The sequence below is a fragment of the Geotrypetes seraphini genome, chromosome 1, assembly GCF_902459505.1.
Source record: "Geotrypetes seraphini chromosome 1, aGeoSer1.1, whole genome shotgun sequence".
Lineage (NCBI taxonomy): Eukaryota > Metazoa > Chordata > Amphibia > Gymnophiona > Dermophiidae > Geotrypetes > Geotrypetes seraphini.
Genome location: NC_047084.1, coordinates 432580050 through 432606258, shown reverse-complemented (window position 1 = coordinate 432606258; position 26209 = coordinate 432580050). Strand labels below are relative to the sequence as shown.

The 26209-nt window shown below is 42.8% G+C and overlaps 1 protein-coding gene across 3 annotated transcripts in view; it reads left to right on the top strand.

The window, feature by feature from the left end:
* LOC117347916 (RNA exonuclease 1 homolog) overlaps window positions 1–26209 on the top strand; it is a 189737-nt gene that overhangs the window by 101392 nt on the left and 62136 nt on the right. For 2 of the 3 annotated variants that reach the window (XM_033919436.1, XM_033919437.1), the window contains exons 11-12: window positions 1078–1151; window positions 24545–24655. In XM_033919436.1, the coding sequence (XP_033775327.1) occupies window positions 1078–1151; window positions 24545–24655 (185 nt within the window). The remainder of the gene's footprint in view (window positions 1–1077; window positions 1152–24544; window positions 24656–26209) is intronic. The other variant, XM_033919439.1, reaches the window with a different exon arrangement.

Below are 26209 nucleotides of genomic sequence, written 5' to 3'. Positions count from 1 at the left end.
TCACGACAGATTCCTTGACCTACGCTTGGGGGGCTCATCTCGATTGTCTCCGTACTCAAGTATATTGGTCCATCACAGTCACATAAATCTGCTGTCAAAGCTTTTCAGCATCTTCTTCACAATCAAGTAATCCTTATTCGTGCAGACAATCAAGTAGCCATGTATTATGTCAACAAGCAGGGAGGAATAGGATTCTTCCCCCTTTCCAAGGAAGCTCAGAAGGTTTGGAATTGGGCAATTCTTCACATCTTTCTGAAAGTGGTCTACATTCAAGGAAATAAAAATTTTCTGGCTCACAATTTGAGTCGTGTCTTACAACCTCACGAATGGATACACAATTCATCGCCTTTCCATCACATTTTTTCTCAGTGGGGAACCCCTCAAATAGATCTCTTTGCATCTCCCCACAACAACAATTTTTCTTTGCTCCTGCCCCGTGCAAAGCTATGATCAGAAATGGCTGCACAAGTTCCCGGGGCAGTCTCGTGAGACTGTGAGAAAAAAATTGCTCCTGCCCTGCTTCACTGCTAGATCACCAGGGTTCAAAAGGTATGTTGTAGAGGGGTCCAGGAGATGGGGTGGTTAACAGCTAGCCGGGACAGGGCGCAGGAAGGATCGCTCCTGTCCTGGATCAATGCTGGACCGCCAAGACTTAAGGGAGGCCTGCAGTGGGCATTGGAGGATGGGTGCAGAGCTGGACAGAGAGGGAAGGAAGGAGGGAGGGCGTGATCATTCTTAAAAAGAAGAAATGAGTCTTAGAAGAGAAAAGTGGAGGATAATATAAAGAAAAAACCTATATAGGAAATTATATCTGAATTACCTCATTCTGAATTAAGCACTTTCCATTATAACTGTTATAACTGTTATAACTTCAAATACAATTAAACATCTTCATATGGTTCAACTGAATTCACAGGTAAAACCTGAGATTCTCTAATGATAAATTACCTGAAGACTCATTAATCTATTGAAGAAAAGTCTTTAAAAACTATGTACACTACACAAGATATTGAAAATTTCACTTTTAGTAGCAGATCTTTATCAAATCAGTTTGTTTCTTTTTTTTTTTTTTAACAGTGCCTGGTGGTGTGGAAACTCGCTATAGCTGTTGTGAAGCAGTAGTAGGGACCCCTGGATGCCAAGTTGCAAAGGTAAAATGTATGGAACTTTTTCTTTTTTTGCTATCTTGAATTTAAAAAAAAAAAAGTACACTAATTTTTGGATTCAAGTTGTACATGTTTTAACATAATTTTCCTGTAAAAGATCTCAGTTTAAAACAAATGACCTTTGGTTTTGGGGAAAAAAATCCTTAAACCTTGCATACTTCAGTGTAATTACAAATTTTCATTTTCTGGGTTTTAGGCCAGCCTCTCTGCTCAGGTTTGAATAACACATGCAGTTTTTTTTTATCCTTACAGAGCAGTTCTAATATACAGGTTATACCCCCCAGCCATCAGATGGGAAAGATTTTATATGACTTTAACTTAATTATAAGGCTGCTATAGATTAAGATCTGCATCACATGGTGCTGATATCTAGTAACTACTACACTAGATCAGAAGCTTTGGGGTAGAGAGTTGAGAGACTTGGGAACGTCCAAGCAACAATTCAATTGATTTTCCTGTTTCCTGCTAGGGATACCCAGTTTGAGGGTTGATATAGGAGAAGTTCCTTACTTGGCAGTGCTTAGAAGACAAGGATGCCCTGTTTGAGGGCTTTTGGACTATGAGGAGACTCTTAAGGGATTTGTGAAAGATCAGGCAATGCATTAAAGTCTTAAAAAATATATAGAGAGAAAAGTTTTGCCTTCACATTCCCCTCTCCTAACCTAGTTAACCTATGATATCATCTGAGTTCAGTTAAGAAGGCTGTTTTAGGTATGTCCAGTTTGGATAAGTAGTGCCTAGTATGTATGACCTACAGTTCAATAACTGGGCGTACCAGTGCCATATTTGTTTGTAAATGGTGCAGAGCAGTGAGATCTTGAGAGCAAGCACACTTGTTGGCAAATAATCCTGAATCCCCTTGTGAGGCTTACTGCTAGTCTGCCTTGTCTCTCCCCCTCCCCCCCTCTTCCAATTTAGTTCCAAGTATCCCTGATTTACTGTTCTAGCTTCAGGCTGCTTCTGTAGCTTCCCCATTCATTTGTTGAAATTTTCTCCTGTCTCATTCTTTACAGACTGGATTGACCATTTAGCCTTTATCTGCCGTCATGTTTCTATCACCTCCATCAAAAAATACCAATTTTGTCTCAGTTCACAATATCCTATCATTTCTCAGTTTATTGTAAAGAGCCTTGCATTTTGTAGCCTGAGGTCAATGTAGCAAACCTTAATAAAGGGCTTGAGTCAAATGGAGTCGGCTTCAATTAGGCTTGCTCTGGATCCACTGCCACCATTGCAATCAGCACTTTTTTTCCTCTGGGCTATCTCCCTGGGGTAAAACTTAACTAGTGAATATAGATTAAACTTGGGCTCTCTCTCACTAATCTTAATATGTTTGCTAATATCACTGCACAACAATTTTTTGGTTAAGTCTTGATTCCTGAAAAGTTTTTGGTGATTATGACAGGTACCAACTTGGTATGCTCAAATATGGTTTTGGTTTTACTGCATCACGTAAGAACTATGAGAAATAGACATTTTTATGTTTACTGACAATAAAATATATAGTCAAGTTTACGTTTCGCACAAGCGACTAAATGAAACAGAATTAAAAGTGTTTTGCTCCCGAGTTTCTTTTATATTCAGTGTCTGGTGCATCACGTTGTAGCATCCAACAATAGTCGGCAAGCATTGACGGATTCCAATTGCCCTGGTATCGTTTCTCCATCGTAGCTATGTCTTGATGAAACCTTTCACCGTGCTCGTCACTCACAGCACCGAGATTTGCGGGGAAGAAGTCCAAGTGTGAATGGAGGAAATGAATCTTGAGTGACATATTGCACTTCATTCTCTTGTATGCTTTGAGAAGTTTGTCTACCAGCTGAATGTAGTTTGGGGCTCTGTAATTGCCCAGAAAATTGTCAACAACGTCTTTCAAGGCTTTCCAGCCAATTTTTTCCGGCCCAACTAACAGATCTTCAAATCGCTTGTCACTCATAACATGTCTGATCTGGGGGCCAACAAAAATACCCTCTTTGATCTTGGCATCAGTTATTCTTGGGAACATCTGTCTTAAATAACGAAAACCTTCCCCTTCCTTGTTCATTGCTTTCACAAAATTCTTCATGAGTCCCAGTTTAATGTGAAGAGGAGGCAAAAATATCTTTGTCGGGTCAACAAGCGATTCATGTGCTACATTTTTCTGTCCTGGAACTAACTTTTTACGGAGTGGCCAGTTCTTTCTAGAATAGTGCGACTCTCTGTCTCGGCTGTCCCATTCGCAGATGAAACAGCAGTACTTTGTATAGCCAAGCTGCAGTCCTAGTAACAGAGCAACGACTTTGAGGTCTCCACAGATATTCCAGTTATACCTGGTATACTGGACATACTTTAGTAACATTTCCATATTCTCATATGTTTCTTTCATATGTGCTGCATAGCCAACAGGTACTGAAGGATAAACGTTGCCATTGTGCAACAGAACAGCTTTCAGGCTTAACATTGACGAATCAATGAAAAGACGCCACTCTTCCGGGTTGTGATCACAACCAAAGACCGAGAACAATCCTTCAATGTCACAACAGAAACAGAGACTGTCGACTTGTGCAAAAAATTTGGTTATATCATGATGCCGGTCTCGAAACACAGAAATTTTCGTACCTGGTGATAGCAAACACCATTCCTGCAGTCTCGAACCTAGCAGCTCAGCTTTTGCTTTTGACAGACCCAAATCTCTGACCAAATCGTTCAATTCGGACTGTGTTATCAGATGTGGATCGCCTGATGAGGATGGTTCAAAATCCGGGTCAATGTCACTGTTAGAACCCTGCACTGCAGTTTCTTCATCTGGTTCGTCTAAGGTCCAATCCTCTGGTGGTTTCGGAACTGGAAGACTGTCATCATGTGGCATGGGTCTCATTGCTGAAGGCAGATTAGGATATTCAATTGACTTCTTGTTTTTGGCAGAGAAACCAGACACATTAGTCAAACAGAAATAACAGTCCGTCACATGGTCTTTCTGTTCTCGCCATATCATCGGAACAGCAAATGGCATCGTCTTTCGAGTACCTCTGAGCCAGGCTCTCAGACTAACAGCACATGTCGCACAGCAAATGTGAGGCGCCCATTGCTTGTCTTGATCACCTATTTTGCAGCCAAAATACAGATGATAGGCTTTCTTTACAAGGGCAGTCATCGAACGTCTCTGAGGCGTAAGTGTATATTCCCCACAGATATAGCAGAATGTGTCTCGGCTGTTACGACACCGACGAGACATATTGCCCGACACCAAAACGTCTATAGCATCAAGCTTACTTACTGTTATATTGCTACAGCTACTATACTACTATACTTTACTATACTGATACTATATACACACACGGACTATCTATATTAACCAAATGAGCAGGATCGGTGTATGGAAGCCACCATTATAGCATGGTGAGACAGCGCAAGCTCGTTCAGACCTGCCCAGACATGCCCAGGATGTCATCTTCCATAAAACAGCTTCCAACCTGGCTAGATTTTATGCATGGACATACCCAGGCGGCACAAACCGTTGTTGATAAGACACTTATGGGAGAAAAAAATTGTTTGCATCCAAATATAAGAAAAAATCACGACAAAATTGAAGATTTCTCTGAAATGGTACGTGATGGGTAATTTTTGATGTAATATTCATGATCAGCACCCAAAATTCTATAAGAAACACCCAGCAGTGTTCAGGAAGCAAAAACTTTGTTGTGCAGTGTATTTTTATGTCCATTTAGCAGCAAAATAGGCACAAGCTGTTAAGCCTGTCCCTTATTCAGGTAGCACTCTGATTCTTTCTCATGTCATGGAACAGGATAGCCCATGACCTGCAATAAACTATTAAACAAGACCACCAACTGGTAGTTTTCATTAGTTAACCTTGGCCTAGCTACTAACTAGCAGGTTTATATTTTTTCTGTAAAAGCATTCTGTAACAAACAAAGGGAAAAACCAACAAAGTCTGCAGTGAAGAACGTGAAACAAAAACAAGGAAAACTGCAGAAACACGTACAATGATGCAGGCTGAATTTATTTATAACAAATAATTGAGTGTGGTTAATAATACCACCTTAAAAACAAACCTAGGGACCCGACACGGTCCGTGTTTCGGTTAACACGCCTTCATCAGAGATCACAGGGCGATAAGGGATCAAATAAAACCGCAAACAAAGAAAACTGTAAAAATAATACCATAGCCTGTGGAAAAATGAACATCAAAGAGCAATCTGTGTGTGAACTCCTGCGTAACAAAGCATTCTGTAACCTTGGAGATTCATAGTAACATAGCTAATGACGGAAGATAAAGACCTGAATAGTACATCCAGTCTGCCTATTAGTTATACCCATTAAAATACATGATTAACTTAACTTGTCTCTTCTTTGAAATCCTGTTTGCAAGATATCTACCATAAAGTCTGGCCATTAACATCCTCATGTTCCAATGGAATTCCCATTGATGCCCTCCCCAGCTCAGTCCTACACCAAATCATCACATATGAGCCACAGACAATAATAATAACTTTATTTTTATATACCGCCATACCACAAACAGTTCTAAGTGGTTTACAAGAGAAAAGACTGTATACAGACAGCGACATTACAGAGAACTTTCAAAATTACTTTGGCATGTTAAGTTTAGTCAGGCTTCTTTGGAAGTATTTTGGAAGTACATCAGGTTGAGGTACATCAGGTTGAAGTGGGGTCAGAAATTTGTCAAAGAGATAAGTTTTTATTGACTTCCTAAATGTTTGGTACGAAAGTGCGTTTGAGATGAAGTTGATTAAACATTTGTTCCATTTGCCTGCTTGGAATGATAGTGTTCTGTCGAGGTATCTCTTGTAAGTGCAGCCCTTTAGGGATGGAAAAGCGAACAAATAGGTACTGCGTGTATTAGTTGTGCCTGGGAATTCGAATTGGTGAGACAGATAGGTTGGGGATGAACCGGTCATGGTTTTGAAGCAAAGGCAAGCAAACTTAAAAATGACCCTTGCTTCCACAGGCAACCAGTGTAGTTTTTTGTGCAAGTCTGTCCAGTACCAGCCTTAGCTCTTTAATTTACATTCTTTGTTTTCTAATTAGAGATCCTCTATGTTTATCCCACACTTTTTTGAATTCCATCACCGTTTTCCTCTCCACTACCTCCAGCCATCTACCACCCTCTGCATGAAAAATAATTTCTGAACATTGCTCCTGAGTCTTCCTCCCCACAACCTCAAATTATGCCCTCTAGTTACCATTTTCTCTTCTCTGGAAAAGATTTGGTTCTACATTAATACCTTTCAAGTATTTAAACATCTGTCCCTCCTCTCCTCCAAGTATACGTATTTAAGTCTTCCAGTCTCTTCTCATACTTCTTTTGGTTCAAACCCCTTACCATTTTTGTCGCCTTCCTGGACTGCTTCAAGTCTTTGTATATCCTTCATCAGATACGTTCTCCAAAACTGAACACAATACTCCAAGTGTGGCCTCACCAAAGATCTATACAGGGGCACCAACACCTCCCTTCTTCTGCTGGTTATTCCTCTTTCTATACAGCCTAGCATCCTGGCTACAGCCACTACCTTATCACACTGTTTAGATGCCTTTAGATCCTCAGACACAATCACCACAAGGTCCATCTCTCCATCTGTGCTTATCAGCTTCTCACCTCCCAGCTCCTATGGTTCCCTTGGATTTCTGCTCCCCAAATGCATCACTCTGCAGTTCTTCGCATTGAATTTTAGTTGCCAGGAAAACTGCTGGAATGGGGTCCTGAGGGTCTCCTAGCTTGGATTCATGCCAAATTTGTGAAGATTTGCCGTTGTTTGAGCATTTATGCGGTACGTGCTCTCTTTACCTAAGGCCTTGACCCCGATTCCGGGCCCAACCGACTCCAGCAAAGTTTTTCTACAGGGCCAAAATCTTCAACCTCGATCTCGATCAAACCTTCCTTGATGGGGAAATCTTTGTCTTCGGGGAAAATCAGCTAAATCTTCCCCTGAGGCAGTGTTATCCTCAGTGTCTCTATCAGGTAAGATAGCAAAGCCAACCCCTACGGACATGCCACCCTTAGAACTGGTGAGTCTGAGGTTATCCAGGAAACGTGTCTCAAAATCGAGGCAACACTCTTCCTCGAGGTCATCTTCCTTGGAGTCCATAGCCACACCAATAGTACCAGATCAAGTGGTCTCGTGCCGGCTTTGCAGAGATGTTGGAAGTTATTCTGCATCAGGAGTTTGGTAACATGCTTGCCAAATTAACTCCTGCCTTGACCCTGCTTCCTGCAGTCCAGCCTGAGCACTCAGCGGTAATACAAGGAGTCGAGTCCTTGAGAGTGCCTTGAGATCAATCTACACACTCTGTGCAAGGAGTTGAGTCTTTGCGAGTGCCTCAAGATACATCTGCACATCCTTATCTGTGTCTTGACTTCGATCTCCAACTTCCAGCCCTACCTCTACGCCTAAGGCATTGCCTTCTTCGAGGCACAGGGCGAGGACTCCTCAACATTCTTCATCGAGGCTGGATTCAAGTTCACCACCTCGTTCTCCGAGGCACAGTTCATCTCCACACTATCTTTCGAGACATTCATCGAGGCCCAGGTCTTCTTCTCGAGACAGAACTCGTCTCTCGAGGCATCGAGACTCCTCGAGGCAACCAGCTTCCTTGTCGAGGAAATCAACTGCAGAACCACAGCATTCTCGTCAGTCGCGTTCTTCTCCTGTGAGGTTTTCTTCACCAGCTGGTTCTTCCAAATGGAAATGTTCCGCCTCTCTGGCTCACTCCTATGGATTCAGACCTCAGGTATCAATATTCCAGAAAGGCTCCACCTTCTTTCTTGGCTATGAGAGATACTTCGAGGGGCTCTTGTTCAACTTTGCTTCAACAGGGCCATCCCTCTTCTTCTTCGATGTCCTTTACCAAATTTCTTTGCCAAATGAGTAAAGATCTTAACATCACTTTGGAGTCTGATTCAAAATACTCTAAGGAGTATTTGGAAGAACTAGGTATACCTAATCCTCCTAGGGATTCATTAAAATTACCCATGAATGGCATTCTCACTCAAACTTTCAAAAGAAATCTTGATACACCATATTTCGTTCCTGCTGTGCCAGCAAAATTGGAATCTTGATAAGGAAAGGGAGTCCCTCAGGGTTCGGTGCTGGGGCTGATCCTGTTCAATATGTTTGAGTGACATTGCTGAAGGGTTAGAAGGAAAAGTGTGCCTTTTTGCAGATGATACCAAGATTTGTAACAGAGTAGACACCGAAGAGGGAGTAGAAAATATGAAAAAGGATCTGCAAAAGTTAGAGGAACGGTCTAATGCCTGGTAACTAAAATTCAATGCAAAGAAATGCAGAGTAATGCATTTGGGGATTAATAATCGGAAGGAACCGCATATGCTGGGAGGTAAGAAGCTGATATGCACGGACGGGGAGAGGGACCTTGGGGTGATAGTGTCCGAAGATCTAAAAGCGAAAAAACAGTGTGACAAGGCGGTGGCTGCTGCCAGAAGAATGCTGAGTATAAATAGAGGTGTAGCCAGTAGAAGGAAGAAGGTGTTGATGCCCCTGTACAGGTCATTGGTGAGGCCCCACTTGGAGTATTGTGTTTAGTTTTGGAGACCGTATCTGGCGAAGGACATAAGAAGACTTGAAGCGGCCCGGGGGAGGGCAACGAAAATGATAGGAGGCTTGCACCAGAAGACGTTGAGGAGAGACTGGAAGCCCTGAATATGTATACCCTAGAGGAAAAGAGGGACAGGGGAGATATGATTCAGACTTTCAGATACTTGAAGGTATTAACGTAGAACAAAATCTTTACCAGAGAAAGGAAAATGGTAAAACCAGAGGACATAATTTGAGGTTGAGGAGTGGTAGATTTAAGAGTAATGTTAGGAAATTCTACTTTATGGAGAGGGTGGTGGATGCCTGGAATGTGCTCCTGAGAGAGGTTGTGGAGAGGAAAATGGTGACTGAGTTCAAAGAAGCATGGGATGAACACAGAGGATCTAGAATCAGAAAATAATATTAAATATTGAACTAAGGCCAGTACTGGGCAGACTTGCACGGTCTGTATATGGCCGTTTGGGGAAGGATGGGCTGGAGAGGGCTTCAATGACTGGGAGGGTGTAGATGGGCTGGAGTAGGTTTTTGACGGAGATTTTGGCAGTTGGAGCCCAAGCACAGTACCAGGTAAAGCTTGGATTCTTGCCCAGAAATAGCTAAGAAGAAAAAATTAAAAAAATTTAAATTAAATCAGGTTGGGCAGACTGGATGGACCATTCGGGTCTTTGTCTGCCGTCATCTACTTTGTTACTATGTTATGTTATTTGAAAAGTCTCAACTATCCCATCAATCTCTTCTCGTGGAGTCTTCGTTGAAAAGAACCAATCCGGCCAAGATCTATGCCACAGTCCCACCTGGCCGAGAGGGAAGAACCATGGACAAGTTTGGCTGTCGGCTGTATCAAAATTCTATGATGACAAATAGAATTTTAAACTACAGCTTTATCTTTACATCATATCTCAAATATTGGGTCAATGCTATGCCCAATTTCTTCAAGTACCTCTCAGAACATCGCCTGTCATAGTTCCAGCATATGCATTTCACTCTGGGTCAACTTCGCATGCATGTGGTCCAAGCTGCATAAGACGCTTTTGAGATGTTCTCCAGGGTCACTGCTTTCTCGGTGGTGATGCTCCGTCTAGCTTGGCTCCGCACCGTAGATATGGACCTGAATATACAGGATCGACTGGCCAATATCCCATGCCAGAGTTGCATGAGAAGTCGTTTGCCTCCATCATCAGTCCAAAGCCGAAGCCTTCCGTCGCTAAAGGTTATAGGCGTCCTCCATCTTACCAGAGGCATTATCCTCAGAAGGCAGCACCTTATTCAAGGCCGCCTCCTAAGAAACTATAGCAACAGCAGCGTAAACCTCAGACTCCTGCTGCACCCAAGGTCTTTCAGTCTTTTTGACCATCTAACACAGAGCATAACCTCAATCGTTCTGCCCCTGTCCTCTCTTTTTCTCATAGGGGGTCGTCTCCATTATTTCTATCAAAGATGGGAATTCATTACATTTGACCTCAATCAGGGAAGGTAACTCTCTTCACTTCCTTCAGATCCACCAGATCTTCCCCAAGAGAGTATCCTTCCAATCCATCCCAAACCACCCTTCTTCTTCAGGAAGCTCAATCTCTGCTTCATCTCCGTGCCATCGAGGAGGTGCCTCTGGAACAGCAGAGCAAGAGGTTTTACTCCCATTGCTTCCTTGTCCCGAAGAAGATGAGGGATCTATGACCTATCCTGGATTTCAAAGCTCTCAACATTTCTTGTCAGAAAGTTTGGATGCTGTCTCTAGCATCCTTGTATCCTCTTCTAGATCACAGCGATTGGTTATGCTCTCTGGATCTCAAAGAGGCTTACACTCACATTCCTATTCATTCAGCCTCTCGCAAGTTCCTCAGATTTTGGGTGGGAAATCATCATTTTCTGTAGAGTGCTGCCTTTTGGCCTGGCATCAACTTCCAGGGTTTTCACCAAGTGCCTAGTAGTGGTAGCAGCAGATCTCTGCAGCCATGGTCTCCAGGTCTTCCCCTACATGGACGACTGGCTCATCAAAGATGCAACATCTCAGGGGGGTTATTGTAGCGACCCAACAGACTATTTGGTTCCTCCAACATTTGAGGTTCGAAATAAACTTTCCAAAATCCCAGCTACAGCTCTCTCAAAACCTACAGTTCATTGAAGCTGTACTGGACACTATGCAACTCAGAGCATTCTTTCCGTAACAACGTCAGGATATTCTCATTCACCTTTGCCTCAAAGTGTCATCCCTCACTTCACTCTCAGCAAGACACATGATGGTTCTCCTAGGTCACATGGCCTCTACGATTCACATGACTCCTTTTTCCAGACTTCACCTCAGAATTCCTCAGTGGACCTTGGCCTCTCAGTGGGTGCAGGCTTCCGATACACTCTCTCAGCACATTACAGTGACTCCTTCGTTGAGACAGTCTCTCCACTGGTGGATGCTCTCCTCCAATCTTTCCAGAGGTTTGCTTTTTCAAACGCACCTTCATCAGAAGGTCCTCACAACAGATTCCTCGACCTACGCTTGGGGAGTTCATCTCGATGGGCATTGGTCCAGCACAGATCGTTGGAGCCACATCAATCTGTTGGAACTCAGAACGATTTTCAACACTCTCAAAGCTTTTCAACGTCTTCTTTACGATCAAGTAGTCCTCATTCGTATAGACAATCAAGTAGCCATGTACTATGTTAACAAGCAGGGAGGAACAAGATCTCTCCCTCTTTGCCAGGAAGCTCAAAAATTTTGGAATTGGGCAATTCTTCACAATGTCTTCCTGAAAGCAGTCTACATTCAAGGAGAGAAAAACTGTCTGGAGGACAAATTGAGTTGTTTTCTACAACCTCATGAATGGACACTCAATTCCTCCCCTCTCCACCGCATTTTTTCTCAGTGGGGAACTCCTCAAATAGATCTCTTTGCTTCTCCCCACAACAGCAAGCTGCCTCAGTTTTGCTCCAGGATCTACTCTCCTCAACGCCTGGAGGTAGATGCATTTCTTCTGGAATGGATCTGCAAATTCCTGTATGCGTTTCCTCCATTCCCTCTAATTCTAAAGACACTCGTCAAACTCAAACACGAACCATGATTCTCATAGCTCCTCGGTGGCCCAGACACCTTGGACGGTCAGGCACTTGCACATGCGCGGTGCGGCAGTCGCAAACTTTCTAAAAGTTCTTCTTCTTCAAGCAAGTCTGCTTGTGAAGCTGTCCGCATCGGAGCTCCATGGATGACATCACCCATATATTGAGAATATCTGCCTGCTGTCCCTGGATAACACCTGTTAAGGTGAGTAACTGCTATATCTAATGAGTACTAAGAAAAATTTGGCCAGGTTGAACTTGGTTCAGAATATGGCAGTAAGCATGATATATGGTCTGAGAAAATATGACACTTAACACCTTATTATCGTGAGCTGCATTGGCTTCTGGTGGAGGCTTGGGTGATCTTTAGGTTAGGATGCTTATATTAAAAATTGCCTTTGGTGTCGCTCCATTATATCTTGCCAACAGGTTTGTCATAGTTTCGCATGAAAATAGTAGACAATCTCATGCTTTATTTACGTTTTCTTCGGCCAAGGGCTATAAAAGTAAGAAATATGGGCATTGCTCTCCTACCAAGCAGCTTACTATGATAAGGATTTCCAATTACAGTCAAACCTCGGTTTGCAAATAACCCGGTTTGCGAGTGTTTTGCAAGACGAGCAAAACATTCTCACAAAACTTGTCTCGCAAACCGAGTGTTGACTCGATTTGCGAACACCCCCTCCCACCCCCCCGAGAACCGGAATCGCTCCCCCCCCCCGGCTTGCAAAGGCCACCCCGCGCGAACTGGCACTCCCCCATCCGAAAAACTTGAAACTTACCCCCCGTCTGGAACCGGCACACAGCCCACAGGACGTGCCAGTGCTGCTTGAAGAACTTCCTGCCTCTGCCAGGCCTTGAGCATGCATCTGCGCATGCTCAAGGCCTTCTAATTCTACCTCTCGCCGGCAGAGGCAGGAAGTTCTTCAAACGGCACCAGCACATCCTGTGGGCTGCGTGCCAGTGCTAGACGAGGGGTAAGTTTAAAGTTGTTCGGGCAGGGGGGTGCCGGTTCGTGGGGGTGGGGGAGCAGCGCCGCTGGCCTCGGGGTGGGGGTTGGGGGATGGGAACGTATCAAGCGAGTTTCCATTATTTCCTATGGGGAAACTCACTTTGATATATGAGTACCCAGTATTTTGGTTTACGAGCATGCTTCTGGAATGAATTATGCTCGTAAATCAAAGTTCCACTGTACTACTATTCAGATCCTCGTCCTACGAACGTTTTAGAAAATTACTGAAAATCTTTCTTTTCTCTAAATTTTTGACCAGTTGGATCCCCCTGTACTTCATAGCATTTCTTCGAAGTCCCTTCTCTTGCTTCTTCATGTCCCCTTCCCCTACCACTTTCCCCTTCCTCTTTGATCTGTCGCCTTGAGCCTGTATAGGTATGTGTGACTCACAAATAGAAGATTATATTAGATATTTCTCATAGCATAATCTTTTGTTAACCGCATTGAGCTCATGGCTATGCTGTCTAGAAATTAGTTATTATGTCATGTTATGTCACTTGAAATAACTGACCCAAAAGGTCCTATTTTTGGTGGTGGGTCAGTGAGATCTAGCCTTAAAGATTTTCAACAATAAGAGTGGTCTTGCTTGCACATTCTAAGTTCTTAAGATAGTGTCAGAGTTCCATCTTAACCAGTTAATTGTTCTGGCAACATTTTTTTTCAAAGCTTTATACCCACAAAGGTGAAAGCACACTGTACACTTTGGACTGGGAGAAAACTTTAGCTTTCTATCTGGAGAATACTAAAGCCCATAGACCCAGCTTTTTGTTTCTTTTAACCCAAACAGAATGTGAACTGCATCAGCAAATGGACTTTCAATTTGGCTAGTGGCCTATATTTTCTTTTACTTTTGTCTAAACTGGGCCATCTATGAGCCACTTACATGACCCTCAACATTGTCAGAGCTATGTTGGTAATCCATATGAGATCAGTATCCATAAAGGTAAATTGCAGAGCTTTAATATGGTCTTCAGTCCATACATTGACATCTTATTACTGTTTAGAACAAGACTCCCAATTTGACAGTCATTTTGGTCAGACTGTCCTTCGGATATTATTTGGGATCCAACTCTGTAGCCCATTTTTTCAATTCCAAGCTGCTCCTACAGTGGGGAAGTGAAGCCAGTTCTGGAAGGCCACCTACAGTCTGTGTCCCATATGTAGCAAGACGGGCCAGAATTAGCTGAAATTAGCTTTAATGGCACCTCGGTAGCTGGAAAGTAGGACCAATGCAGGGCAGACTTACTTACAATCTGAGCCCTGAAAATGGCAAGAATGGATCAGGAGCTAGTTTGCATGTTTCATATTACATTCATATCATCTGAGTGCAAGTCTTGCATATCTCACGGGGAGGGGAAGACATCTTATAGTGGAACTTAGCAAGTACAGTAGACTGTTATCCGGTATCCATGAGGATTGGTGTATGCCAGATAACTCGTTTCTGGTTGCTTGAATTACTGTAAAAATATTGTTGTCTCCCTTCCCACCTCACTCACTCTATCATCCCCCCCACCCCAACTTTGTAGGTCCAGCATCTGTTCTTCCCTTCTTTCTGGGTCACTTTCTCTCTCCCCCCTTCTCCCCTCACTTATGGGTCAAGCATCTATCCATCTCCCCTGCCCTTCATCCTGCAGAACCAGTATCCATGTCCCTTCCTCTCCCCACACACACTTATAGGTCCAGCATCCATGACAGCTGATTCTGACAACACCCCTCCTTCCCTCCAGTGCCGGGTGTATTTCTTTAGTGGTTTGCCCAGAAATATTAAAGAAAAGACAGTTTAGCCCAAAATATATGATGTGTGTGACTATTGGGCAGACAGGATGGATCGTTCAGGTCTTTATCTGCTGTCATTTTACTATGCTACACTGGAATTAGCCAGTCCTTACAACCCCCCTCCCTCCCTTACCCGAAGCAGCAGAGCTGGTCCTGACAACCCCCTTCCCTCTCTCCCTTACCCGAAGCAGTAGTAGCAGCCAGTGAGCAGAGATAGCGCTGTAAGCAGGCTGCTTCTGGCCAGCCCCAGCATGACCTTTGCCACATCAGAAGAGGAAAGGCCCTGCCAGGTCTGGTCAGAAGCAGCCTGTTTATGTCACAGTTTCTGCCACTACTGCTTCGGGTAAGAGAGGGAGGGGGGGTTGTCCTTCTCCTGCTAACAAATGCAGATGAATGGGTGGTGTCGTCCTACCAGCAAATGATGGTAGAGAATTGATATCTTCCAGGAAAATGCTGGTAGAACGGGTGGTGCAGTCTGGAACTTTCCAGTATTCTCTTCCTTCAGCATAGGATGTAGGTTGGGCTGGTACAGCATGTCTAGTGTTTGGGTCTGACTCTCTGGACCTGCAGTATTCAAGGCTATCTCTTTGCTAGCTGCTCCTGGAATTCAGACCATGGCCTTTATTCACAATTGATCTGGGAGGAGTGCCTTCCTCCAGAGGGTTGAGCACAGCTCATAGGCTGGTGCTTGGTGAGTCTGGTAGTGGAGCCTCTACTTCATTGAGAAGGGGGCACGAGATGCATCATTCTCCCTTCCCCATACTTCTGCAAACACTTTAATATTTTGGTGAGCCATGCTTTTAATTTTACTTATCTAGCAGTTTGGTAGGAAAGTAAAGCTACATTAAAAAGTGAAAGCACAGGGAGTGCAGGGTGAAAGCAGACAAGAGAGACAGAATTCCAATCCTGCACCCTTGGACAAGTACAGGACAGGGTCTGATGGGAAAGAGTTCTCCCCCCACCCTCCAACTACAGCATTGTCAGTGGTGTGAAGGTGAGAATTGCAGGCACAGTAGTGCTGCAGGAGAGTCTGGAGAATAAGTACCAGGATTTTGCATAGATGCACAGCTCCCTTTGAACTCCTAATGATGGCTGCAGGCCAGAATGAGAAACACTAGACAGAATTTGGAGCCCTCAATATTCTGCTTATTTGTGGTAGACATTTCAAATTCTTTAAGAGTTCTGGAAAGGGCCCCTGGGAATTTTAGGGCTCCAAATACTGAAAGCAATTAGTCCCTTATGTTCACAGTAATTTCAGGGACCTCTTCAGGCATGTTACCATGGTGCTTGAGTTCCTGGAGGAGGATTGGGCCCCATGCGCTCCCTTTTTCTCCCTGGATATTCTAGGGAGAGGCTAATTCCAATGCTGCATAGTAAATGACAGCAGATAAAGACCTGAACGGTCCATCCTATCTGCCCACTAGTCACACTCATTATGTATTCTTGGTCAAACTGTCTTTTCTTTAATATTTCTGGGCCGTAGAAGTCTGCCCGGTACTGTTTTTCGGTTCCTACTGCTGCAGTTGCCATTGAAGCCCACTCCAGTCTATCCTAACCTTCCTGTCACTGGAGCTTTTATCAAAGCCCTCCCTAGCTCATCCTAAACTAAATCATCATAAATGGGACACAGACCATGCAGGATTGCCCATTACTGGCTTTAGTTTGTTTTTATACCATTCATTTTCTAATTAGAGGTCCTCTGTGATCATCCCATGCTTTTTTAAATTATATCACCGTTTTCATCTCTACCACCTCAATGTCTTGGGCTTGAAGGCAGATCTCAAGCGGGGAAGACTCTTCCCTTTGAGGAGGGGGATATCTGATCAGTCTCTTCAGACTTAGAGCTAAGTGGTGACTTAGCCAAAGACAAAGATAGGGCACCTCAAGGATGGGGGTCTGCGAACATCCCAAGGCTTACCAGACAGTTGATTAGCTTGGAAAATTCACAATAGCATTTTGAAGGGGAAATGAGCAGCTGAGTATGCCTTAATTGCTTCCTTGAAATATTGCACAAGATCTTTCGACTTTCAAAAGTGGATGTTCTCATCACAGTCATGATGAAGGCAGTTACACTCCAGGGGTAGGGATGTTTAGCCCTTCAGGACGTTGTCATTGTAAGTAGTTCAAGAAACTTTATGGCTCTTCAGAGAGACAATTATTCTTCCTGGAATAGCTGTCTTTCCACCTATAAATCACAGGATCAGGCTGTCTTGTGCATGATGGTGGTAGACATGAGGGGAAAAAAAGGGTCTTTCTTAGGACAATCTACCTCTGGTAGATGGCCTGAGACTAGGTCTGCATTTTCTTCAGGGTGGTGGTGTCTCCATTGGTAGCTTACAGGCGCTTAGCTGTTATTGAGTAGCATGACGCAGCTTCTAGGGCCCACTTGAAAAAGCCTCCTCTTTGGAGCTGCATGTTCAGAGATAGCCTTAGGCTGGAAGAATGCTTGACTTTGCTGGTCCTGACAGAAGCTTCTTTGCTTTCATGTTCCAGGAAGCACATGGATTCCTTCATTGGTTCTGGGTGCTCAACAGGAATTTTCTGTTCAAAATGATGCCCTTTGACCTGCCACTGTACCCCATGGTGCCTCTAAGATCATTGAGGTGCTGGCATCGCATTCCCACAGGCTGGGGATCTGGGTCCATCTGTTCATGACATCTGGTGGAGCCCATTTTGAAACGGGGAGAATTTTTTTTCTCTCTTGGAACAGCTTGGAGGTGAAGGAGTCTTGTCAATTCTGAATACTTGTTTGGACACACAACAAAGATGAAGGCTACTTATCTAACATTTTACCTCTTCCTGCCTTCACAGAAGGGGACAACAGTCTAGGTGAGGTCTGATTCTACAATAGTGGCATATGTTAATAAATAAGGAGGTAGATCAAAAAATTTCTAATATACAAGATTAAAAATAATATTATCAGCTAAAAAAACCTACTTGACATGGGGCTGTGTTTTGGTAGAAGAACTGTCTGTTTCAGGAGTCAAAATATATTCTGTTGAATGTGTTATGCGATCGAAACAGTATCCAACATAAAACAGATGACAAAAAACAACTGTAGACAGTTAAATCTGCAGCATAGAGGTCAATTACAAAATGCAATAAATAGACCAATGTTTTCCACATTTTCTAACTGACTTCTCTACGCTGGAGTAAAGCAGATTGACTGTCCACAGTTGGGTTTTTTTTGTCCGTTTTATGTTGGATATTGTCACAATTGGTTAACACATTCCACAGAATATATTTTGACCCATAGAGCAGGCGGTTCTTCTGCCAAAACACAGTCCTGTGTTGGATCTTTTTAAAGTTGGTACTTTTATTATTATTATTAGTTTTTTAATCTTGTATGTTAGAAATTTTTCGGCTCACCCTTCTGTTTTTGGACTTTTTTACTAAGGGGGTTTTCTTTACTTTTTTTTGTTGTTTGAACAAATAAGGAGGTACCTGGAATGTGGAAGTGGTATTGGAAAAACATATATATATATATATATATATATATATATATATATATATATATATATATATATATATATGGACCCATAGGGATGGCAGGAGGGAAGAGAGCTGGGATAAGAAGATGCTAGGAGATGGAAGGAAAAGGACAAGGAATTATAGCCTGACCAGAGGAGAAATGGAGGGGGATTCTTAAAGTGGTGAGCCATGTGGATGAGGTCAAAAGGGAGATGACAAGATGAGTGAGAGAGCAGTGAATACAGTGGTAGAAATGTGGTAATGGAGAGTAGACAGTAGGAAGGAGGTTGGGAAAGGAGTGAGATGGGAAATGGAAGAGTTAGGAACTGAGAGAAGATGGAGAATTAAGAGGAAGCTAAACATTTAAAAAGAAGAACGGTGAGAAAGAAGGCAAGATTTGAGTGGACAGAGGCAAAAAAGAAAAAGTTAAGAAAGCTGAAAAGGAAAAATCAATATATTGGAGACAGGCATAAGAAGGAAATGGAATGAGAGAAGAGGAGAAAAAAATGGACAGCAGACACTGGAAAGAGAATTAGTTGAAGATAGAGAAAAAACAGAAAGAGAAACTGGGACCAAGCTGATGGAATAACAAAACATCCAGTCAACAAGGTAGAAAAAATGGTTTTATTTTGAATTTATTAACTGGAATATGTTAGCTTTGGGATATGTGCATCACAATTATTTTTGTATTCAGTGGCTTAGTCATGTACAGCTGATTTGGGGGAGGGACGATCCCAAAATTAGTGGATGGGCACCAAAGTTTCTTGAGCTAGTGGGGATTTCCAAACCCTGCCAACTGAAGAGATCTTCCTTCAGTCTGGCAACTCAAAATCTCCAAGCTTTGCAGCCAATGGCAATATCCTCAAGCTGCCCCTGCTTTCATGCATGCATGAAAGCCAAAGGGGAGGGGCAGGGAGGAGGGAAGGCAGCAGCTCTGCAGAACTTGCCAGCTGCAGAACTTGGGAAGTTGGAGGGGGAGGAGATGGCTGTCAGTTGGTGAGGCTTGGGGATCCCTACTAGCTACAACAGGGGAGATGTTCATTTTGAGGGAGCTTAAGCTCAAAGCAGGAGGCCCAAAAAGCAGTAATATTTACCCTGATTAAACGATCCTCCACGTGTGCTCCTGACAGCTGATTCAGCATCCCCGCTCTTATGAGGCTCACCTCTGAAGAGGCTCACCGTAGCTATAATAGAAGTGAATGGGAGAACCAGGAGCGCGCATCCCTGCTCATCAGAGTGGGGATGCGGAAGCCTGTGGCTGCTCCCACTGTCAGTGGAGCAAGTGGAGGATCACTCAGCCAGGGTAAGTATTACTGCTTTTTTGGGTTCCTTTCCATAGTGTCCCTTTAATGAAGGTTTATTATTAGATACGTACATCTTCTATATTAGTGATTGTACAGTCAATTTAATATCCAATTTGCAAGTTTTTCCGGAATTAATCTAGGTACCTCTTCTCCCTTGTAACCAAACCCCCCCCAAAAAAAAAAACTGTTGTAACTTCACTGGAAATGTCCAGTTAGCTCTTTTGTAATCCGCCTTGAACTGCAAGGTATAGGCGGAATAGAATTCCCTAATGTAATGTAATGTAATGATTGCAAATTTGGGACCTGCTCAACCTTTTTTTTTGCTCATCGGCTAGTGTTAGTGTTTGTGCGGCCCCAGAAAAACTTTTTTCTGCTAATGCAGCCCAGGGAAGCCAAAAGGTTGGACACCCCTGATATAGAGTATTCCTGGCAGGCAAATTAGGCCTCAATTAAATATGTGACTTTTTATCTTCAACCAAATTAGTATCTGAAACTTTCTGCACAGGTTTATCTTTCAAGAAATTCTCCAACTGTAATGGATCCGCAAAAACAAATTTATCAATCCCATATGTTACAAGGCACTTACATGGAAACTTTAGGAAGAATGCAGCTCCAACAGTTAAGACTTTAGATCTAAGCTGTAGGAATTGCCTTCTAAATTGCGTCTGTCTGGACACATCTAGGAAAATATTCAGTTGTTGTCCACAGAACAGTGCTCTCTTATTCACAAAGTACAATTTAAGAATTTGTTGTTTTTCCATCTCCGATTTAAAAGTTACCAATAAAGTAGCACATTTAGTTATCAAATCTTTAGAAGATTCCAAAAATTGAGAAATGTTCAAACTATCTGGTGACACTAGTCTATCATTTTCCCCTTTTTCCCTTATTTCTTTGGAACTCCTAGGAATATAATATTGGTATCCGGTACAAAAGTATCCACCTGAGGGTATTGTAAAATATCCTTCAGGTACATTCTTAGGAGTTCCAAGGGTGCCAAATAGTGTGAGATAGGAAAGTTAAGGCATCTAGGATTCTTTTGTCTCATTAGATTCTCTGTTTTCTCCATCTGTGTATGAAGTAAAGTACTATCCTTAATATTTGCCATAGCTGTTTACTGTAAAGTATTAACTGTACCTTCCAATTTTTCTACATTATTTTCAAAGGACTTTTTCTGAGATAATTGCTAATTTACTTTAACAGTTATATCTGAGGAGAATTGACATAAATTAGACACAGTAGCCTGTAATGAGGACTCAATCTTATTGACCACAAGCCAGACATCGTTCAAAGTAATTACTTTGTCTTTAGGAAGGACTTCCTTATTAGTCGCTAGTACCATTTGAACCGGAGTCAAAAGATGTACTCCTAAGGACTTAGCGCCTTCCTGAGATGAATCCATAATGTCAGTTAGATGAGGAAATTGTAAGAGAGAATATGATGATTCCCCCATCTTATGGAAATCGACTAAACTTCCAGAGGAATTAAGTATCGGTTGAAGAGGAGGTGACAGTTCCCAAGAGGAGGGAGACACAGTTTGAGATGGCATGATTACCTTGTCTTCCATCAATGGTGAAAATAGGGGTTGAAGATGTCTGTCCATTGGTCCTGAGGTCAGCTTGAGATGGCACAATTTTAGCTTTCCTCTTCCCCATGATGAAGCACTATGTTAATCCCTTGGACTCTACTCCTCATGGCTCCAAAGGGGCTCATAAGAGGCATGTCCTGCCCCTTTGGTCACGCTGCTTCGGACACGTGACTGCGGGCCGTGTACCACAGCTCTCTGCTGATTAATATACTCTCCACCAGGTAGCTTAGGTGGCTGCGGGGAAGCCTGCCTGATCTCCTACTGCTCCAGTAGCAGCTTACTTACTCGCGGCTCACAGCTGATTAATATACTCTCCACCGGGTAGCTTAGGTGGCTACGGGGAAGCCTGCCCGATCTCCGATTGCTCCAGTAGCAGCTCCAGAACTGAGTTGTTTTAGACCCTGATGGTTAGTTGGGGAGCTCCCTCTTCTGACTGGTTGGAGTCACAGCAAAATTGATTGTAGCTTTCTCCCACAGAAAAAAAAAAGCTCAGCTTGGCTGGCTTAGACACCCTAGCTAGTGGCTACTGATGGGCAGGGTCTTCAGTGTGTGTCCAGGCAGCCATTCCAATGATCTTATTGACTCTAGACTGGCTGTGTCCTCTGTGATATGTGGCATTGGTTTGGCTCACAGCAGGTCCAAGTATTTCTTACCTGTAGGGACGTGAACTACTGTTAAAGGGACCAGTGGTCGGGGAGGATTCAGTTCCTTTCTGGCTCAAGACCTGGTCCTGAAGAGGTGATGCCTGTGTTCTAGAGTTGCTTTTCTACAAAACTTGCTACTCAGCAGAAGACTCGTAGGCCTTTTTGTTCTTGGCTTATGTCCAATATGGCATGTCTTTGGGAGAAGCTGCACAGAGTGTGGCACTCTTTGATGAACAGGCTTGTATTTCTTCCTGACATCCTATATTTTGCCCTAGAGCAAAAATTGATTAATTCCTTCAAATATCAGGGAGCAACTTTGTTTTATTCTTATAGCAGGAGGCAGGCAGTTTCCTATAGAATGACCTGGATGTAGTTCATATCTTGTGTGGTATAGAACATTTTTGTTCCCTTTGCATGTAGTGCTTGATTGAACTGGTATTTCAGCTCTTGAAGTAGACTTTCCTGGAACAATGTTTGGCCCGTCAAGGGTCAGAGATGCAAGCCATACTTAAATTTGCAAATAATGAAAGCTCCACATACTATTCCATCTTTTTGCTAATGTTGACTTTTCCACCCATATGAATCGAGTGATAATTTTTCCTGCCTTTGCAGCAGCAGCTACCATAAATGCCTTTCTGTAGCTTTTTATCCTAAATGTTTGCCAAGTGCTATTGCAGTGCTTATTAGGAAGCCACTTAGGTTCTTTAGGGGAAATTCTTAACTTAATAAGTAAATTAGCTTCAATTATGAGCTTTAACAAACTCGTAACTGAAAAAAGAAATTAATTGGGTAATAGGTGCATATCTGCTTAGGTGCGATTCTACAAAAGGTAGCGGTGACTATCTCCTAAGTAGGCATGTTTAGGGGCAGAGAAGGACTTGGCACCACTAGGCGTGATTCTCTAATGGACTTAAGTACCTGTAGCAAGATTTATGGTATACCAATCAGTTACATAAACAAGTTACGTGTCTGTTAGTTTTGCCTAGGGAAAACCATAAACGCTGATCCAGGTTCAGCTTTCTTGGTCTATTTATACGACACAAGACCCAGGCTAATGCTAAATATTTTTAATATGAAAATAGAAAAATAATTCACAAGCCAGCTGCAATCTCTAAATATTGTTCACAAAATATCTGATTACATAAATGAAACTCAGTACATAATTATCACAATACATTTGTTAGATAACTAAGTAAACTAATTGTTACACACACTAAACAATTCCTTATAATAATAATAATCCCTGATTAGCAAATGATTACAGTAATCACCAAGGTAGCTTTACAAACCTTGTCCTATATCACAATTGGATATACTTATCTAACCCAGCTGATAAGATAGTAAGTTCCGTATTCTCACCCTTTGATTTGGCCTCTGGCGAAAATTAGGTGAAATGGAAAACTTTCTTGTTAGCTTCAGGAGATGTAAGAAATCCTTTGTTACAGGCACACGTGTTCGTCAACCACTGGTAAGGCTATAATTCATTGGCAGACAAGTTCCTTGAAGTGCTGCAATTCAGAGCTGTTTAGAGTCCGATTCACATTCTCTTAGGCAGAGAGTCACACGAGGTAACTTCTCAGGTCTTACTTATTGAAGAAAAGGTTACGTGCAGGAGACCTGTGGTAAGATGTGAGCTTCCTCGCACCCCAACACAGACTAACTGTAATTAGCACCCTTTCACTTGGATCTCGTCAGATGACTTACTCGGACCAATCCAGAAACAGAACTTAGATGAATAGCCTTTCTGTGTAAGGTGTCATATAGACTGGTAGACACAGGTGCCGTTAGACATATAAGAACAGGATAGGAGTATAACTCCCCCAAGAATCACACAGTCCAATTATGAAGACACAGATGGATGTCCTTGAGTAGAATAACATTCTGGTACATACCCAGAATGCATCAGACAGAAACAGCAAAGATGTGTTCTTCTCTCTCTCTTGCAAAATTCATGCTGGAAAGATTTCTTGCGGACAATGGTTCAGGCTTGATGATGTCAGAGAGGCCTAACCTTCAGGTGCAAATACGGAAACACCCCTACATACCCAAGTTTTAAGGCTCCACTAAGTGCATTTCTGTAATGGGCACATAAGAGTGATTGACAAAAGATAGGTGCCAATTACAGAATCTGACCCTTTGTGCTTTCTCAGGGTCTGCATGTAAGGGCTGTGGTTTCAGAATCCCAAGATGGCCAACAAGACAGCCTATATCCTTAAAAAAAAAAAGGTGTGTAGGGGGGAGGCTTTGTACGCTAGGTTCTGAACTTCCACTCCACTCAGGCAGAAGCAACTTCTCAGGCTGTGGTCCAGGTATTAATAATTCTCTTGGGAAAAGTAGTGACCTGATTAATACAACATTCCTTCATGAAGCATTCTAAGATTATTGATCTAGCTAGGGGTTTAGTGTCCTCTGACAGTCATTCAAAGGGCCTCAACTTCTCCACCCTAAAAGGTACTGCTTTTGTATAGCCTATTCTGGACTGATCTAGCAGGATAAAGAAGATGAAATTTATTCATACCTGTTAATTTCCTTTCCTTGACTCATGCTAGACCAGTACAGGACCTGGCCTAGGTTGGGGAAAAGATTCCTGAATTTCACTAGATCTCTTCTTTGACTTTAGAAGGGTAATTAGTTATTGAAGTAGGGGTGGTTGAGAGCTTCTTCAGAGTTTCCCCATGGAGTGTGTAAATTTGCAAGTTTGATTTTGTTGAACTGCTATGGCAGTGGCCAGTAGAACCAACCTTTTAAACTAGAAACATAGAAACATAGAAAAATGACGGCAGAAAAGGGCCAAAGCCCATCAAGTCTGCCCACTCCAGTGACCCTAATGATGTCACAGAAAATTTTCAGCCCTCTACATCCTTCAGCTGGAACATAACTCATTTGTCTAGACTAGTTTTGCTGGATTCAGGGAAAGGAAATTAACTGATAAATAAATTTCACCTTTTTTTCCATCTTATATAGCTCCATGTTCATGATGGGCAGAAGGAAAACTTGGATGGCTTTATGAAGACATTTATGAAACAGCTGCCTTCTGATGGTAATCCGGGGGTATTTGCAGTGGATTGTGAAATGGTATGATTTTTTATTCTAGATTATTTACATGCTGCCACTTAAAGAGAGATTTTATTTTAATAGACTTTCAGTATATAATTGCATCTTCCACAATTCTGCTTTTTGCTTTAGTATTCCTTTTTCACACAAAAATTGTCCAATCACAGCATGATATAGCGATTCGAAAGAATGCACAGATAATACGGGATCATGCATCTTTAGCAAAACAAGTTCCAAGATTTTAAAATATGGAAAATACATGCATTTTTCTTGGTGCATTATTTCTGTTTTTAAGGGAAGATAATATTCAGTATGATGGTATCAAAGCTTGCTTTGTCTCTTTAGATCTGGATCATTGATTAATGGTAATTTTTATACAATCCTACTTGTTCTGAACAAGTGAGTAGTCAATCCCATCTCACGAGATCTCTTGTAGGAAGCCTCATGTGCATAGTTTTGATTCTCCACTCTTACCTCAGAATTGCTCTGTAACTTCCAGTTGTCTTCCTACAAGTAAGACAGTAGGAGCTAGGTTTTTCTGCTTGTGTTTATTTTCCACGGGTGAAGATACAGCAGCCTCAGGGCTGCGGGACCCAGATCTTGGGTGGAGGGGGGGAATCAGGATTTTAGAGAAGATACCACTGTGCACAGGCTGTTTTCAACAGTTGCCATTGAGGGAATGATACCAAAGTCCCAGCAGGAGATGAAATTAGACACTCATGTGACCTCGGCCTTGCATTGCTTCCTTGGGAGTAGCGCAAAACCACAATCTTTTTCTGTTTTACGTTTCATCCAGACATCGCTCAGACACATGGATCACTGGGACATGCCCAAAGGGGTCCTACAGGAGGCCAAGGCTTTGACTGACACTTTTAATCAGTGCTTTGTTCTGCCAAAGGTGGATTCACTGGGGAGGGGGCACAAGTTCCCTACTGCACATGTTTCTTCAGTGGCAGTGGTGTGGTGTTCACCGACACCTAGGACTGCAGACTTGATTTTGTACTAAAACGCCTTCTTTTGGACTCCACAGCTTGGGGTTTGAAGGCAGCCACAGTGGCCTCCTTCGTCGCCAAGGCCTGTCACTCCAGCTTGCCGTCACGATCCTAACACCGTTGGGGATAAGAATCTCTCCTTTTTAATCTTTGGAATACGTTATGTAACTGATGCCCTGTATGTCCTTTTCCAAGTTGTGAGCCAGCTTTCGCTTTACTCCGTCTCCGCATGGAGCATTCTCTGAACTAGACAATGGTTTGGGAATTCTTCCTCAAAAGCCACGCTTAGTAAGCTGCCGTGTAAGGGATAGCTACTTTTATGTTAAGGCTTTGATTGATGTACACCGCCTAGAAGTCTGATTAGAGGGTATAAATATTTTTTTTAATAAACTTGAAACTTGGATGGTTTTCTGGCCAGTGTACCAGGCTGCAATTTTTTCGTCCAGTCCCTGTGAGTTTTGTAGCTTTCCCTGCCCCAATCCTGTAAGCTCTGCCTTAACCACATAAGCCGTGAATACTTAGGATTTTAAAATGTTTGAGGCTTGTGCAGATGAGGACAGAGCTTGCAGGAATGGGCAGGGAA